Below are 12,736 nucleotides of genomic sequence, written 5' to 3' on the forward strand. Positions count from 1 at the left end.
AGCCTCCAGGAGCGGCACCCTGGCTTGCCTCTGGCTCCTCGACACCTGAGATGTGCCTCTGGCGTGGTGGTGGAGGTCCAGTCCACCCCGCCTGCCTTTTCGTTGTCATTTCACATTTTTTTCATGGATGTCGCCCCTGTTTTACCTTCTGCTGCTCCCGGAGCCCCTGCATGCACCCCCAATGTTACCTTGCCCACATTATCCTGGGGGAGCTGTGCCTCCCCCCACACCCACCCAGTTAAGATTAATGGAAATCTGAGCCATGAATTTGAACTCATCCTTTGCTTTATTTCAGTAATAGCTTGCTTGAACTTTTTTTACTGGAGTAAAATACACATGACCTAAAATTGACATTTTAACCAATTTGAACCTCCGCTAAAGTACTAACTTCCATTCTGCTTTATACCTCCATGTATTTCTGAAAAATATTCTTAAAGACCAGATTGGGTCTGATTTCCAATCACTACCACATCTTGTACAGTGAAATATGTCAAGTGTACATCAAGTTTACTTATGTGGAATCATACTTTAAGTATTAATCAGAGGCTTTAGTATAATGCAGGAATAAAAATCAACCAAAGTTACATGTGAGGAAATAATTGCATTGTTTATTTCCAAATATACTGATGTATTTTAGAATTAGGAATCTCCTACTAAGCCTATAACTCATCACTCCACACACACAAATCCTAATGAAAAAATAACATAAGAGTTGAATAAACATTTCTCTAAATGGCCAATAAGCATACAACAAGATGTTCAACAACACTAATTACTAGTGAAATGCAAAGCACAACCATGAGATACCACCTCACAGCTGATAGGATGACTCTATTTTTTTTAAAGTCCAAAATAACCAAGGAGAAATTAGAACTCTTAGGCACTGTTCATGGGAGTGAAAAATGGCACAACCACTTATGGGAAGCAGTGTGGTGGTTCCTCAGAAAATTCAGTGTAGACCTTCATGGGAACTAGCAATTTACACTTCTGGGTATAGACCCTGAAGAACTGAAATCTGGGCCTCAGGAAGATGCTTGCACACCCACGTTCACAAACAGCATTATTCATAATGGCCAAAAGGTGGAAGAAACTTAAGTGTGTTTTGACAGATGAATCAATAAGCAAACTGTGTACACACGCAGCAGAATACTATGCAGCCTTCAAAAGAGAGGGTTCTGACTGGTGGCAGCAAAGAGGAACTAGGGGTGTTGTGCTAAGTGAAATCACTGGTCACCAAAACCAAATACCATGTGGCTCCATTTATGGGAGACACCCAGGTAGCCAGCCGCTCCATAGACACACAGATAGAATGGGGTTGCTCAGGGCTGGGGGCGGGGGTGGGGTGGGGAGAGAGTTGTTTAACAGGAAGAGTTTCTGTTTTGTAGGATGAAAATATTCTGGAGGTGGATGGTGGTGATGGTTGTGTAACAGTTGATGCACTTACTGTACTGGGCTGTACATTTAAAAATGGCTGGTGGCAGGTTTCACTGAGTGTGTATTAAAGAGACACAGAGTTTCCCCATGAGGCCTCCCTTAAGTTTAACACCTATGAGAAGGCTCTGTGAGATGACTGGACCTTTGATTTTAATCTAAGTTTTGATTTCTCTTCACAGTGTAGCCTTCATATTCACGCGTCCTATAGCATCTCCCAGAAGCTCAACGTCCCTATGGCCCCGCTCTCGGAGCCCAATGCCGTGGGCATCGTCATCGCTCATGGTAAGCAGCCCCTCCTCGCTGCAGGCCAGGGTGGCCGCAGCCTCAGCCTGAACCCCAAGGCGTCGCAGGCCGTGCCATAGCTGGCTGTGCAGTTTCTTGTAGAATTTCTTGCATGACCATGATATTTCGGGTCTTTCATAAACTCCCATCAGAGAGACAACATGGCTTCCCCTGCCCCAAACTTTCAGTGGCCATTTTTCCTATTATAAATGGCACGATGGGGCATAATCAGGATAAATCTATTCAGTTACTCTCCCAGCAGTAAATCTGTTTCTTTGCTGATGGGGTGGATTGTGTTGCAGGCAGCGTGGGGGATGCCATCTCAGTGATGGTCCCAGACGTGTACCTCTCGGATGACGGGGGTTACTCCTGGTTGAAGATCCTGGAAGGACCCCACTATTACACTATCCTGGATTCCGGAGGCATCATCGTGGCCATCGAGCACAGCAGCCATCCTATCAATGTGATTAAGTATGCATGAGCTCAGCTCCTCCGCCCCACTGCAGAGAGGGCAGTTGGGGTGTCCTCAAGTTTGTTGGGGGGGAGTTATGGACCCTGATCCAAAATTAAGCACCCTACAGAACTAGGGGGCATGTTCTTGAAGGGAATGCATGTAGAATAACTCAGTTTGCATAGCTTTTCTTCCCTCTGACTGTGTCTGGCTAACACATTTCATCACTTTTTAAAAATATTCTTCACAAGAATGTTGTGGAAGTTTTTAAATACTCAGGATGGGAACTGCTCTAAATTTTATAAAATACATTTTGTTTGTTGACTTGGGAGCCCACTTCCCTGGGTCGGCATCTTCTTTTCCGGAAAGACTTTTTATACAGGAATTGTTTTTTTACGTGCTCCTTGAGTAAATTTCTTTCTCCTACCCTGTTAGCATGACACTAAACAGTATTATTAAGTACTAGAAGTTGCCAGTCAGCCAGCCATCACCTAGATGCGAGGTATGTCTGTGTTCCAAGCGCCAGACGTTTCCCGACATGGCCACAGATGCTAACCCTGTCACGGCCTTCCTGACTGTGTCTCAGGTATTCCACAGACGAAGGCCAGTGCTGGAAAACCTACACCTTCACCAGGGAGCCCATCTACTTCACTGGCTTAGCCTCGGAGCCTGGAGCTAGGTCCATGAACATCAGCATTTGGGGCTTCACGGAGTCTTTCCTGACGCGCCAGTGGGTGTCCTATACCATCGATTTTAAAGATATTCTTGAAAGGAACTGTGAGTATTGCCTCTGACCTTTCTACCAGAAATTTGTGAACCCATTTTCCTAAATAACCAATCTGGTTTAATTTCTTTTAGCTGGGATAAGAAAATTCACATGAAAGACAGTTAAAAGATTTTCCTTTTGGGGTCATCAAAATGGTATTAGAAAAGCAGTTCTTTGGACCAGCCCTGTCCAAGATAATTAAGATGAGGGCCATATATGTAATTTAAATTATTTTTTAGAGGTAAAATTAATTTTAAAAATATGTTCATCTCAGTACATACCAAGTATTATTTCAACACGTAAGCAATATTAATTATTAATGATATAATCTGCATTCTTTTTCTCTGAGTCTTCAAAATCTGTTATATAAGTTGCACTTACCCTTATAGTCAGCCTCAGTTCACATCAGCACCCTGTCGAAGGCTGCCATTCAGCTTTGCCGGGTGGAGCGCCTTAACGTTTTTTTCTGCTTGTAAGATTAACACATGCTTATGTTTATCTAAAATTACATTTCAGGATTTTGACCAATGATTACCAGCAGAAACTTACAGAGAAAACTTGAAGTGCAAAGAACATCTAATTAAGTGTGTCCCTTGTCAAAACTGTTAAAGTGAGCAAGTTTTTTGTTTTTTTTTTAGGATTTATTTATTTATACATACATACAGAACTGGAGTACAGACCAGAGGTGCAGGGGCGGTGAGAGGATTCAGCAGAGACAGACTGACAAAGTACACTGCTGAGGGGAGCAGCTGGAGCTGGAGGGTCAGGAAAGGTCTGCCGTGCCATGCAGGTCACCTCCAGGGTGGGGATCGAACTTATGCTGAAGTGGCTTTAGCTTCTTAGTGCAGTGCTTCAACCTGCTGTGCCACCAGGGAGGGCCCTAAAGTGAGCAAGTTTTTAAAGAGAGTTTTGGCTTGAGTGTCAGTCATGACTGAGGCTCTTAAAAGGCGACTGGGCAGTCATCAAGCCCACACTGACCACTTCTGAGTCCAGTTACTTCAAATTAGAAGGCATGTTTAAAGGCCCAGAAAACGGCTTCAGCAAAGGGGTTAGAATGTTTATGGGAAGGTGTATCTACAGAATCAAACCCAGCCCCAGTACCAAAGGTTCTGACATTGTACTGAAAAATATGGTGGATAAGAGAAAAAGTACTGGGGCCTCCCTGGTGGTGCAAGGGTTTGAGGCACAGCACTGTGAGGCTGTGTGCAGCCCCTGCAGCATGAGTTCGATCCCTGACCCCAGAGGTGACCCACAGGGTGCAGCAGACCTCTCCTGTCTCACCCTCTGCTTCCCTCAGCAGTGTATTTCAGGAGATCTACCTGTTTTCCACTCTGTACCTCTGTCCTGTACCCCAGTTCTTGTATGCATAAATAAATAAATCTAAAAAAGAAAAAGTACTGGAGAATAAGTGACTATGTGTGCCCTGTAGTAACATGTTAGAGTAATATGAGAGAAGACAAGGTTTCAAGATGCTTTGCTGAATTTTGGTCCTGGCTTCTGGATAGCACCGTGGGTCCGAGATGTTAGAACACTAGTTAAATGACTCCAGGAGGAGGCAGACACCCCCGGTTTGGACCTTACTTTCCTACTAGATTTTTAAATGAGATTTAACACCAGACAGCCATTATGTTCTCAGTTCATTAAGAAGGCTATAAAGGCGCTGGCTCTCGAATTTCCCCTCAGCAGGCAGCCCTCGAGTTTCCCCTGAAGTTTGATGTCATTCTAAGATTTGTTAAGTGTCTGCTCTTTAACAGCCCCTGTGCTGGTGTTCATACCCCAGAGGATGAAAACCTAACCCACCGCCTTTAGTTCACACCTTTGGAGTCACTTTTCCAGGAGTGCGAGAGGCAAGATACTCAGCTAGCTAACTGACGCCGGCAGTCTTCACCTGAGAGCTGGCTGACTCGCGTTAAAAGTCTCGAAAGAGAATGTTTCCCTTTCTGTTGGAGCAAACCGGCTCGCGGGGCCACTGTCCTGAGGAAGGGACCTGCAGCCAGAGCTGGGCTGCTCCCTGGGCCTGGAAGGGGCCTCCAGGGCAGCTCCCTCGGCAGGCGGAACCCACAAGGCTGCTGTAGGCCTCAGAGGGCCGCGGCGGGAACAGGCCCCAGGCCCAGGGAAGGCCGTGCGCGGGCGCCCCAACGCTGCTCTCGCTGCGCCGTGAGGGGGCCGCCGCCGCCCCTGGTGTGGCCGCGCTCTGCGCCAGGCCGCTTCCTGAACAGCCTGCCTGTGCTCTAGGTGAGGAGAAGGACTACACCGTGTGGCTGGCTCACTCCACAGACCCCGGGGACTCCGGGGACGGCTGCATCCTGGGCTACAAGGAGCAGTACCTGCGCCTGCGCAAGGCGGCCGTCTGCCAGAACGGCCGGGACTACGTGGTGGCCAAGCAGCCGTCGGTCTGCCCCTGCTCCCTGGAGGACTTCCTCTGGTACAGCCCCGCGCAGCGCCCCGCGCCCTCCCGCGTCCCGTCTCGCAGGGCCGACAGGCCACGGTGCTGGGTGGTCTCCGCTCTCCTCCCCAAGAGTGGAGCTGGGCTGCTGACCAGAAGCGGGAGCAGGGCTGTTAGGCGCCGACAGATGGCATTGCACTGCGCGAGGGCTGGGCTCCTCGAGGCCGTGCTGGCCCGGTGCTCTGCTGCGGCCTGTCCCAGGCGCTGTCCCAGCCCTGCGGGACAAGAGCTGCTGTCTGTCCATCCCACCTAGCCGGGAGCCTGGCGCCCTGGGCCTCCACAGGGACGCACTTCATAGCCCTGAGTCCAGAGGCCCAGCCTGTCAGCTCATCGCCCCGGGAAAGCGCGCCCAGTCTCTGTGCCCCTGGGGGCCTTGGTCAGTGCTGGTCTCCCTGGGTGGCGCCCCAGCCGCCCAAGGCTGGCGTAGGAACCGTCCACTGCCCACATAGCGCCTCATCGTTTGTGGCTTCTGTCTTTCAGCAGCTTTGAAAGGTACTTTATTTGCTGACTCTTGCAGTGATTTTGGCTACTTCCGTCCAGAAAATGACTCCAAGTGTGTGGAACAGCCAGAACTGAAGGGCCATGACCTAGAGTTTTGCCTGTACGGAAGAGAAGAGCAGCTAACAACGAATGGGTGAGCTGGCCGCTTCTCCCTCATTGCGGCCGAGGAAGCACCGTGTTCAGGCTGGAATGCTGCTGCTCTCCACCTGGAGCTGCATGATACTTTAGAAAACTCCAGAAAAACACTGTCTAACACAAGGATGGAAGTGTTCTGTAATCCCTATGTCTGACATAACCACCAGCCCATTGTGTGTCTGTCAACACTAGCACAAAACTGAGGAACGGAGTTAATTTTGACTTAAAGTGCCTCCTGGAAGAGCTCGTCACCTCCTTCTCCTGAGAGGCGCCCTCCCAGGGCTGCCCCGCATTACATGCTTTCCTTGGTGTGAGCTCTGCAGGAGTCACTTAAGGCGAAGGACAGGCCTGTCCCCTGACCACCATCCTGTGGGCCTTCCCTCAGCCCTGAAAGGTGGCGTCAGGATGAGAAGCTTCTCTTCTACTTTTAGATGTTGTCTTTGGAAAATAGGCAAGAATCCAGAAACAGAATCTTGTTGTACTTTGTTAAAGTTTTTCTTCCTTTCAGGTACCGGAAGATTCCAGGAGACAAATGCCAGGAAGGAGTGAATCCAGTTCGCGAAGTAAAAGACTTGAAAAAGAAATGCACGAGCAACTTTTTAAGTCCAAAAAAGCAGGTATGTCCAGGGAGATCGGGCTTAGGTAGAGTAGGTCTGTGTCCTGCTAGTCGAGTCACAACCAGTCTCGGGCACCGTGTCGCTGGCTACGAGGGGCCAAAGTGCCCCTGCAGCGCCCACGGGGTAGCCGTGAGCACGAAGGCGGGCCACCTACTACAAAGGCAGGCACCTCCTGCTGAGCATTTTTTGTGGGGGGGGGGAGGCACTCTGTAAAGTTGTTCCAAGTCTTAGAAGCGTAGAACTGAGGCTATTTCTGAGGCTCGGAGTCATTTAGGGGGGAAGCCCAAGAAGTTTGGCTGCCAAGGCCAGCATCTGGAAGAGAAGAGCACAGGCTCGGAGGGTGGGTCTGTGCGGAGTCACGCAGGGTGCTCGAGATGGCCAGCTGACCATGAGGTAGGGGCTGCTTTGGGTGGAGAAGCAGTTACCTGTGTGTAGCCCTCACCCCCTTTGCTGGGACCAAGGCTATGGCAAAGCAGGAGCCTCTTGATAAAGAAGCAGTGGGCCAGCAAGGAGCCTGGGGCAGTAACCCTAGTCCCTTTCGGAGGAGAGGGTGAGTGGGACTCTGCAGCCCCTGCCCTCTCTGTGGCGGAGATGAGGGCCTCACCAGTGTAGGCAAGGAGGCAGTGAGAGAAGAGCATGCAGGTGTTTTGTGGGAACATGCCTCCTTCCCACCACCGCCACTCCCGGTGCTGTCCTCAGTCTCTGAGGTGCAGGACACCCCTCCAGCCCAAGAATCCAGCTCTGTCTCCTCCTCAATACACTGAAAATACACATTCCTGACCTCCCACCCAGAGGCAGGTAGGTCACACTCACACAAAAAGAGTTACTTGTAAAAATATAGCAGGTGACTGCTGGTGAAAATGCAAACTAGTACAACCACTATGGAAAACTGTTTGGAGGTTTCTCAAACTGCTAAAAATGGAGCTTCCATATGACCCAGCAATCCCACTCCTAGGTATCTACCCAGAAGACACAAAAATACTGATTCAAAAAGACACCTGCACCCACATGTTTATTGCTGTGTTATGTACAATAGGAAAGACATGGAATCAACCCAAATGCCCAAAAGTAGATGACTGGATTAAAAAGATGTGGTACATATACACAGTGGAATATTACTCAGCAACCAAAAAAGATAAACTCATGCCTTTTGCAGCAACATGAATGGAGCTGGAAGGGATCATGCTTAGTGAGATAAGCCAGAAAGAAAAGGAAAAATACTGGATGGTTTCACTCATAGCAGGAGCATAAATGACCAGGGGAGAAAATAATAATAATAATGAACAACTATATACCAGAGACATTTTACAGAGGTGGGGTGGGGAATGGGATAAAAAATGGGGTGGGGGGAAGTGCACTGAACCATGGTGATGACACACGGTAAATTGGTGGTGGGAAACCCACGGGTATTACAACTGAGATGGGAAAAGGCACAAAATAATGTAAAAATAAACGATTATATTATTTTTTTAAAGTGGGGGGAAAAAAACACAGGTTAAAAAAAGAAGCCCTGGTGTCCTGGTCTAGCACTGCACAACTTCTTCCTGGTGATGCTGTGGACAGTCACAGTTGCCATTTGATCTAGACAATTCCAAGGCTGCCCTTGTCACTTGGCCTGGGTTTGCAGCATTCTGACTGCTTCAGAGCAGCTGGCACTTGGTGGGGGAGGGGAGGCAGCTGTGATCCTCTGGTAGAAATGAGATGGTCGGATTGGGGGATCAGAAAATTACCGCAGGTAAATGCCTGGAGACTGTAGATTATTCACCGAGAAATGAAGTGAATGAGCAGCCTCTTTGAACTCAGTCCTAGACCATACACACCTAAAATTGTGATTGTGTTTCGTTTATCAAGAGCTCCAAGTCAAATTCTGTTCCGATTATCCTGGCCACTGTGGGATTGATGCTGGTCACGGTCATAGCCGGGGTGCTCCTTGTGAAGAAGTACGTCTGTGGGGGCAGGTAAGGACCTCGGAAGGGGCTCAGAGGAACTGCACTCGAACCAGAAAGTCAGCCAGGGGCATCTGGGGGAGTCTCTTCTTGGCAAAAACTTTGCTAGTTGAAGTTCTTGAAACATCAAGACAAATCTGTGGGTTATGCTTCCTGTTTGTGTGGCTCGGCCCGCTGTGCGCACTAAATGCGGAAAGCCTGCCGGCCTCTAGAAGTGCGCCCCCTAACCACGAGGGGCTAACCGCGGTCTCCCCGCAGGTTCCTGGTGCACAGGTACTCTGTGCTGCAGCAGCACGCGGAGGCCAACGGCGTGGACGGCGCCGACGCTTTGGACACGGCTTCGCACGCTGATAAAAGCGGTTATCATGATGACTCAGATGAGGTGAGGGCCTAAGTACGGGCAAAGGTGACTCTTCCCCTGGCCCTCGCCAGTGCGGGCGCTACCAAGAGGGGATAAAGCTAGAAGCAGTAACTTAAGGGCGCCGAGGGTTGGCCGCCCCCGGCCAGGTTTTTACCAGGAACCCGTCCACCTGCAAATAACATGGCCTGTGTCTGTCTTTGCAGGATCTCCTGGAATAGCTCCTCGAGGGAGCTGGGACCAAGCGTGGATGGTGGAACCACAGTACCTCTTACACTCCCTGTGGTTCCAACTTAGGGAAATAAATTTCCCTTTGCAAGGGACCCAGCTCTGTTTCTGCTGCTTCCGTCAAAGCCAAAAGGACCTTCACTAAAGAAATGCAGGGGGGACCCTAAACACTCACAATTGGCTCTGCAAAGGGGGGGTAATTTTTAATTCTTTAACTGTTTGTTTCTACTTCTGTCTTTCTGCAAAACATAAGCTGTTTGGTTTTGGTTCTTAAGGGAAACAGAATGGATGTTGAAGGGAAAGTGTGACTAACCCCACGCTTGCATGTGCTGCACGCCCTTTCCGCGGGGCACCTGTCACCCCAGCTCGACTGTCCCGATGCTGGCCCTGGGCTCCGCTGGTGGCAGAGCAGCTGCAGAGATGAGCGCAGAGGCCACAGTAACTGGCACCGCCTGGGCAGCCCCTCCCTTCCGGGGCTGCAGCATTGCACACCCGCTGCACACACTGACCCTGCTTGTCCCCCTATTTTCAGGGACCACAGGCCACAGTGGTTTTCCCTTTTCAATAGGCAGTGCCCTTGCTAATTGCACTTTGGCAACTAACTTAACCATGTGCTTCCAAAACACTAAATCAGGAAAAGTAAAGGGCAATATTTTTAACTTGGGGTGGGAGGAAGGGAGCAGCAGAGAGTTGACTAGACGTCGCACCTACTGAAAGGGAGAGTCTTGCTTCTTCTGACGCCTCTCAAGCCACTTTGTGCGTGTGCCAGGGATTTGTTCAAGGTCGGCTGCCTGGGTGCATGCCCAGCTCTGTGCGCCAGCTTGGGCTGATGGCGGTGTGCATGGCGCACCCGCAAGAGCTGGCCCTCACCCTCTTCCGCTTCCCCTCCAATCATGTGGGCTCCTGGTCACTCATGGTAACGGCTGCTCATCTGCTTCCTCTTAGGTGATGGTGGTGGTACAAGGAGCCAGAACTAGAATGTGGTTTTAGATTTATAGGCTTTAAAAAAAAAAAAAAAGATGAGAATTTTATTAGCAGACTCTCCTCACCCCACTTCCCCAGCTTTGCCAAGTAATTTACTGGCATGGAACTTTGGCATGAATCAAATTAAAACATACTTCCACTCTAGCTGATGCTTTGTATGACACATTGAGCTCATGTTTTTAAATTGGGGAAGTTTTCCATTTGACATTTTTTAAATTAAGTGGATTATGGAATAGAGTGAGCTGGGGGTGTCACGTGGTAATGGAAGACTGCAGTAGTTTGAATACAGCTTGAATATTTGCTATATAGGAGTGTAGTGTAGTAAGTTTTCATCTTAGTCTTCTGTGCAGGTCACAGTTTCTCCCAATGATTATGAGTGATCAGAAGAGCCTTTGGTAAATGCCATTTTGCTGCTAGTTTATTTTATGGCTAGAAAGTCAGTAAAAAGCAAATGTGCCAAATTAACTTTTATCAGACTGTGTGAGCAGATGGCTAAGTTCTCTCCTCTCCAGAATGCATTAACAGCAGCAGGGGAGGTGGGGGAGGGAGCGCATGGAGAATTTTAGAGACTTCGTAGCTGCAGTAAAATTAAACAAGTCAGGGAGCTTCAGTTAGAAATGAACTTAGGGCTGTTTTGGCGATGAGAATTAATACTTGTTAGAGCCAAAGCACTAGTCTTTTAGGAAAAGCACATTTGTTTTGCATATTTTTTTAATTAAAATAATTCCAAAGACTCACCAGCTCACAGATGATGAGTGGCGGCCCTGGCCCCATCACCTCCTGCCCAGAGCAAGCCGATGCCCAGAGAAGACACCCCCACACACACAACACTGCTCCCCACGCGTGGGCCTCTGTACCTGCGGGAGTCCCGGCTTCATTGTAAAATGTAGGAAGGTTCATATTCTCTAAAGAGAAGACTGGTCCTCCGAAGACATCTGACGTCTGTAGAACCTGGCAATGTCCAGAAACTGTCACCTGCATCATGTCATCTGAATTCTCACATTCTTAACGAATTTCTTTAAATGCCATTTTTTGGAAAACGGGGTTGGAATCTCCATTTTTTGGAACGATGACTGATACTGAGCGCAAACATTGTGTCGTTATGAGGAATGCCAGTCTGCTGTCTGTAGGAGACAAAAAGGTTAATGCCCTGCTGAGCGCCCCAGCAGACCCTGCCTGGGTCTGGCTGGCTCCTCTCAGGACAGGGCCGGGCATCTCTCAGAGCAGTATTTAGCACTTTGCCATATGAGTGAACAGTTATTTCATGGCTAAAAATTAAAATAGTGGTAATCTTGAACATGTGTTTGGAAACTGCCTTTCTCCTCCCGGGGGTCCCATTAAGGGTTCAGGAGTGGGGCCACCACTGGGGAGTCCCCCCTCCCACGCCCCAGCCCTGGCCAGTTAGCAGGGTTTCTGCATCGGCTAGTCACTCACAAACTCCTGCTCCCTGCCAGGGAGTAACACAGACTACACTTTCGAAGATCAAAATGATTTCTAATTTTTCTTACTGGTGTGAGGTTCCAAGCGTTGTCTTTGAAAGTTAAGCAAATTCCCAGGCTTCCTGGAGCAGAAGAGATTATTTCTGGAAGTTTCAGCAATAGAATTTTGCATCATAAGGTAGCTAGACATACAGACTATCCAAAGTAGCCTGAGTTCCAACACCCAGGGGAGAACTCACCATCCTTCCTGCTCCGGGGACAGGTGTCTTGAGCCTAAGGGGCATGTGGTTTGCAGTGAGACTGGGGAGCAGACATGCTCACAGCTGGGCTGTTCTTTGAAAGGGAGCACTGCTCAGCAGCAAGCGTGGGGGTGGCGGCAGCTGTAGGTGGGCATCTGCCACCACGTGGCTTTCCGTTGTGTGTCTCTCTATTTGCCCCTGGCTCTACTTGCCCAGGCTTGGTCTGACACATCAGCAATGTGCTGGCACCTGCACTCCTGGGCTGGCTTCCTAACCTGTAGCCGCTGCCCCCTGGCCTCGTCACTATACTGTGGTAGACGGGTGCAGGGCCTTCCACGACCACCCCAGGTGGCAGGGCCGGCCTGGCTCACGTCCCTCACTTCCCATCAAATCCAGCTTTCCTTCCTGGAAAGCTCTAGAGAGCCCTGCCTCCTGCACACACACACCCCCCCATAGCAGCCTCTGATGCCGTATGAAGCCTAATGAGCAGATCCGCTAGACTAGGAAGCGATTCAGCTTTTCCACTTTGCTGCTACATTCCGTCAAGCAGGAAAATAAACTTGGACTTAATTTTCTTTGAACAAAACCAAAGTTTCAGATTTGCCAGAGGATGGAGTGATTGGGGGGGGGGGCAGGTTTCCAGTGCTGGCCTCAGCAGGTGCGTGGCTCTCATTCCTTCGCCCACTACCTGTCTGCCCTGGCAGAGCCCATGCCTGGCCCTCGTGGGAGGTAACAGCAGGAGCATGCTGACTTCTTGGTCACATTGCATAATAAAAATAAGAACCAGAACATTAATTTGAAATTGTCTTCAACAACTTGCGGTATGCGTTTTTTCGCACAAGTACATCTTAGCATCCTTGTTTTTATAGAATAACAAACTAACCCATACCTTTATATATATATATATATA

At 49.2% G+C, this 12,736-nt stretch overlaps 1 protein-coding gene across 1 annotated transcript in view; it reads left to right on the forward strand.

Annotated features, from left to right (window-relative positions):
• The window catches only part of SORT1 (sortilin 1), a 36,229-nt gene extending 23,784 nt beyond the window's left edge, over positions 1-12,445 (forward strand). Inside the window, exons 11-19 of the mRNA XM_004689699.2 lie at positions 1,614-1,716; positions 2,019-2,187; positions 2,754-2,944; positions 5,169-5,358; positions 5,897-6,013; positions 6,524-6,632; positions 8,484-8,590; positions 8,837-8,960; positions 9,143-12,445. Coding sequence (XP_004689756.1) covers positions 1,614-1,716; positions 2,019-2,187; positions 2,754-2,944; positions 5,169-5,358; positions 5,897-6,013; positions 6,524-6,632; positions 8,484-8,590; positions 8,837-8,960; positions 9,143-9,157 — 1,125 coding nt within the window. The 3' untranslated portion in view covers positions 9,158-12,445. The remainder of the gene's footprint in view (positions 1-1,613; positions 1,717-2,018; positions 2,188-2,753; positions 2,945-5,168; positions 5,359-5,896; positions 6,014-6,523; positions 6,633-8,483; positions 8,591-8,836; positions 8,961-9,142) is intronic.
• Positions 12,446-12,736: the final 291 nt, after the last annotated feature.

Source organism: Condylura cristata, unplaced genomic scaffold, assembly GCF_000260355.1.
Source record: "Condylura cristata isolate star-nosed mole 26May11 unplaced genomic scaffold, ConCri1.0 scaffold00026, whole genome shotgun sequence".
Lineage (NCBI taxonomy): Eukaryota > Metazoa > Chordata > Mammalia > Eulipotyphla > Talpidae > Condylura > Condylura cristata.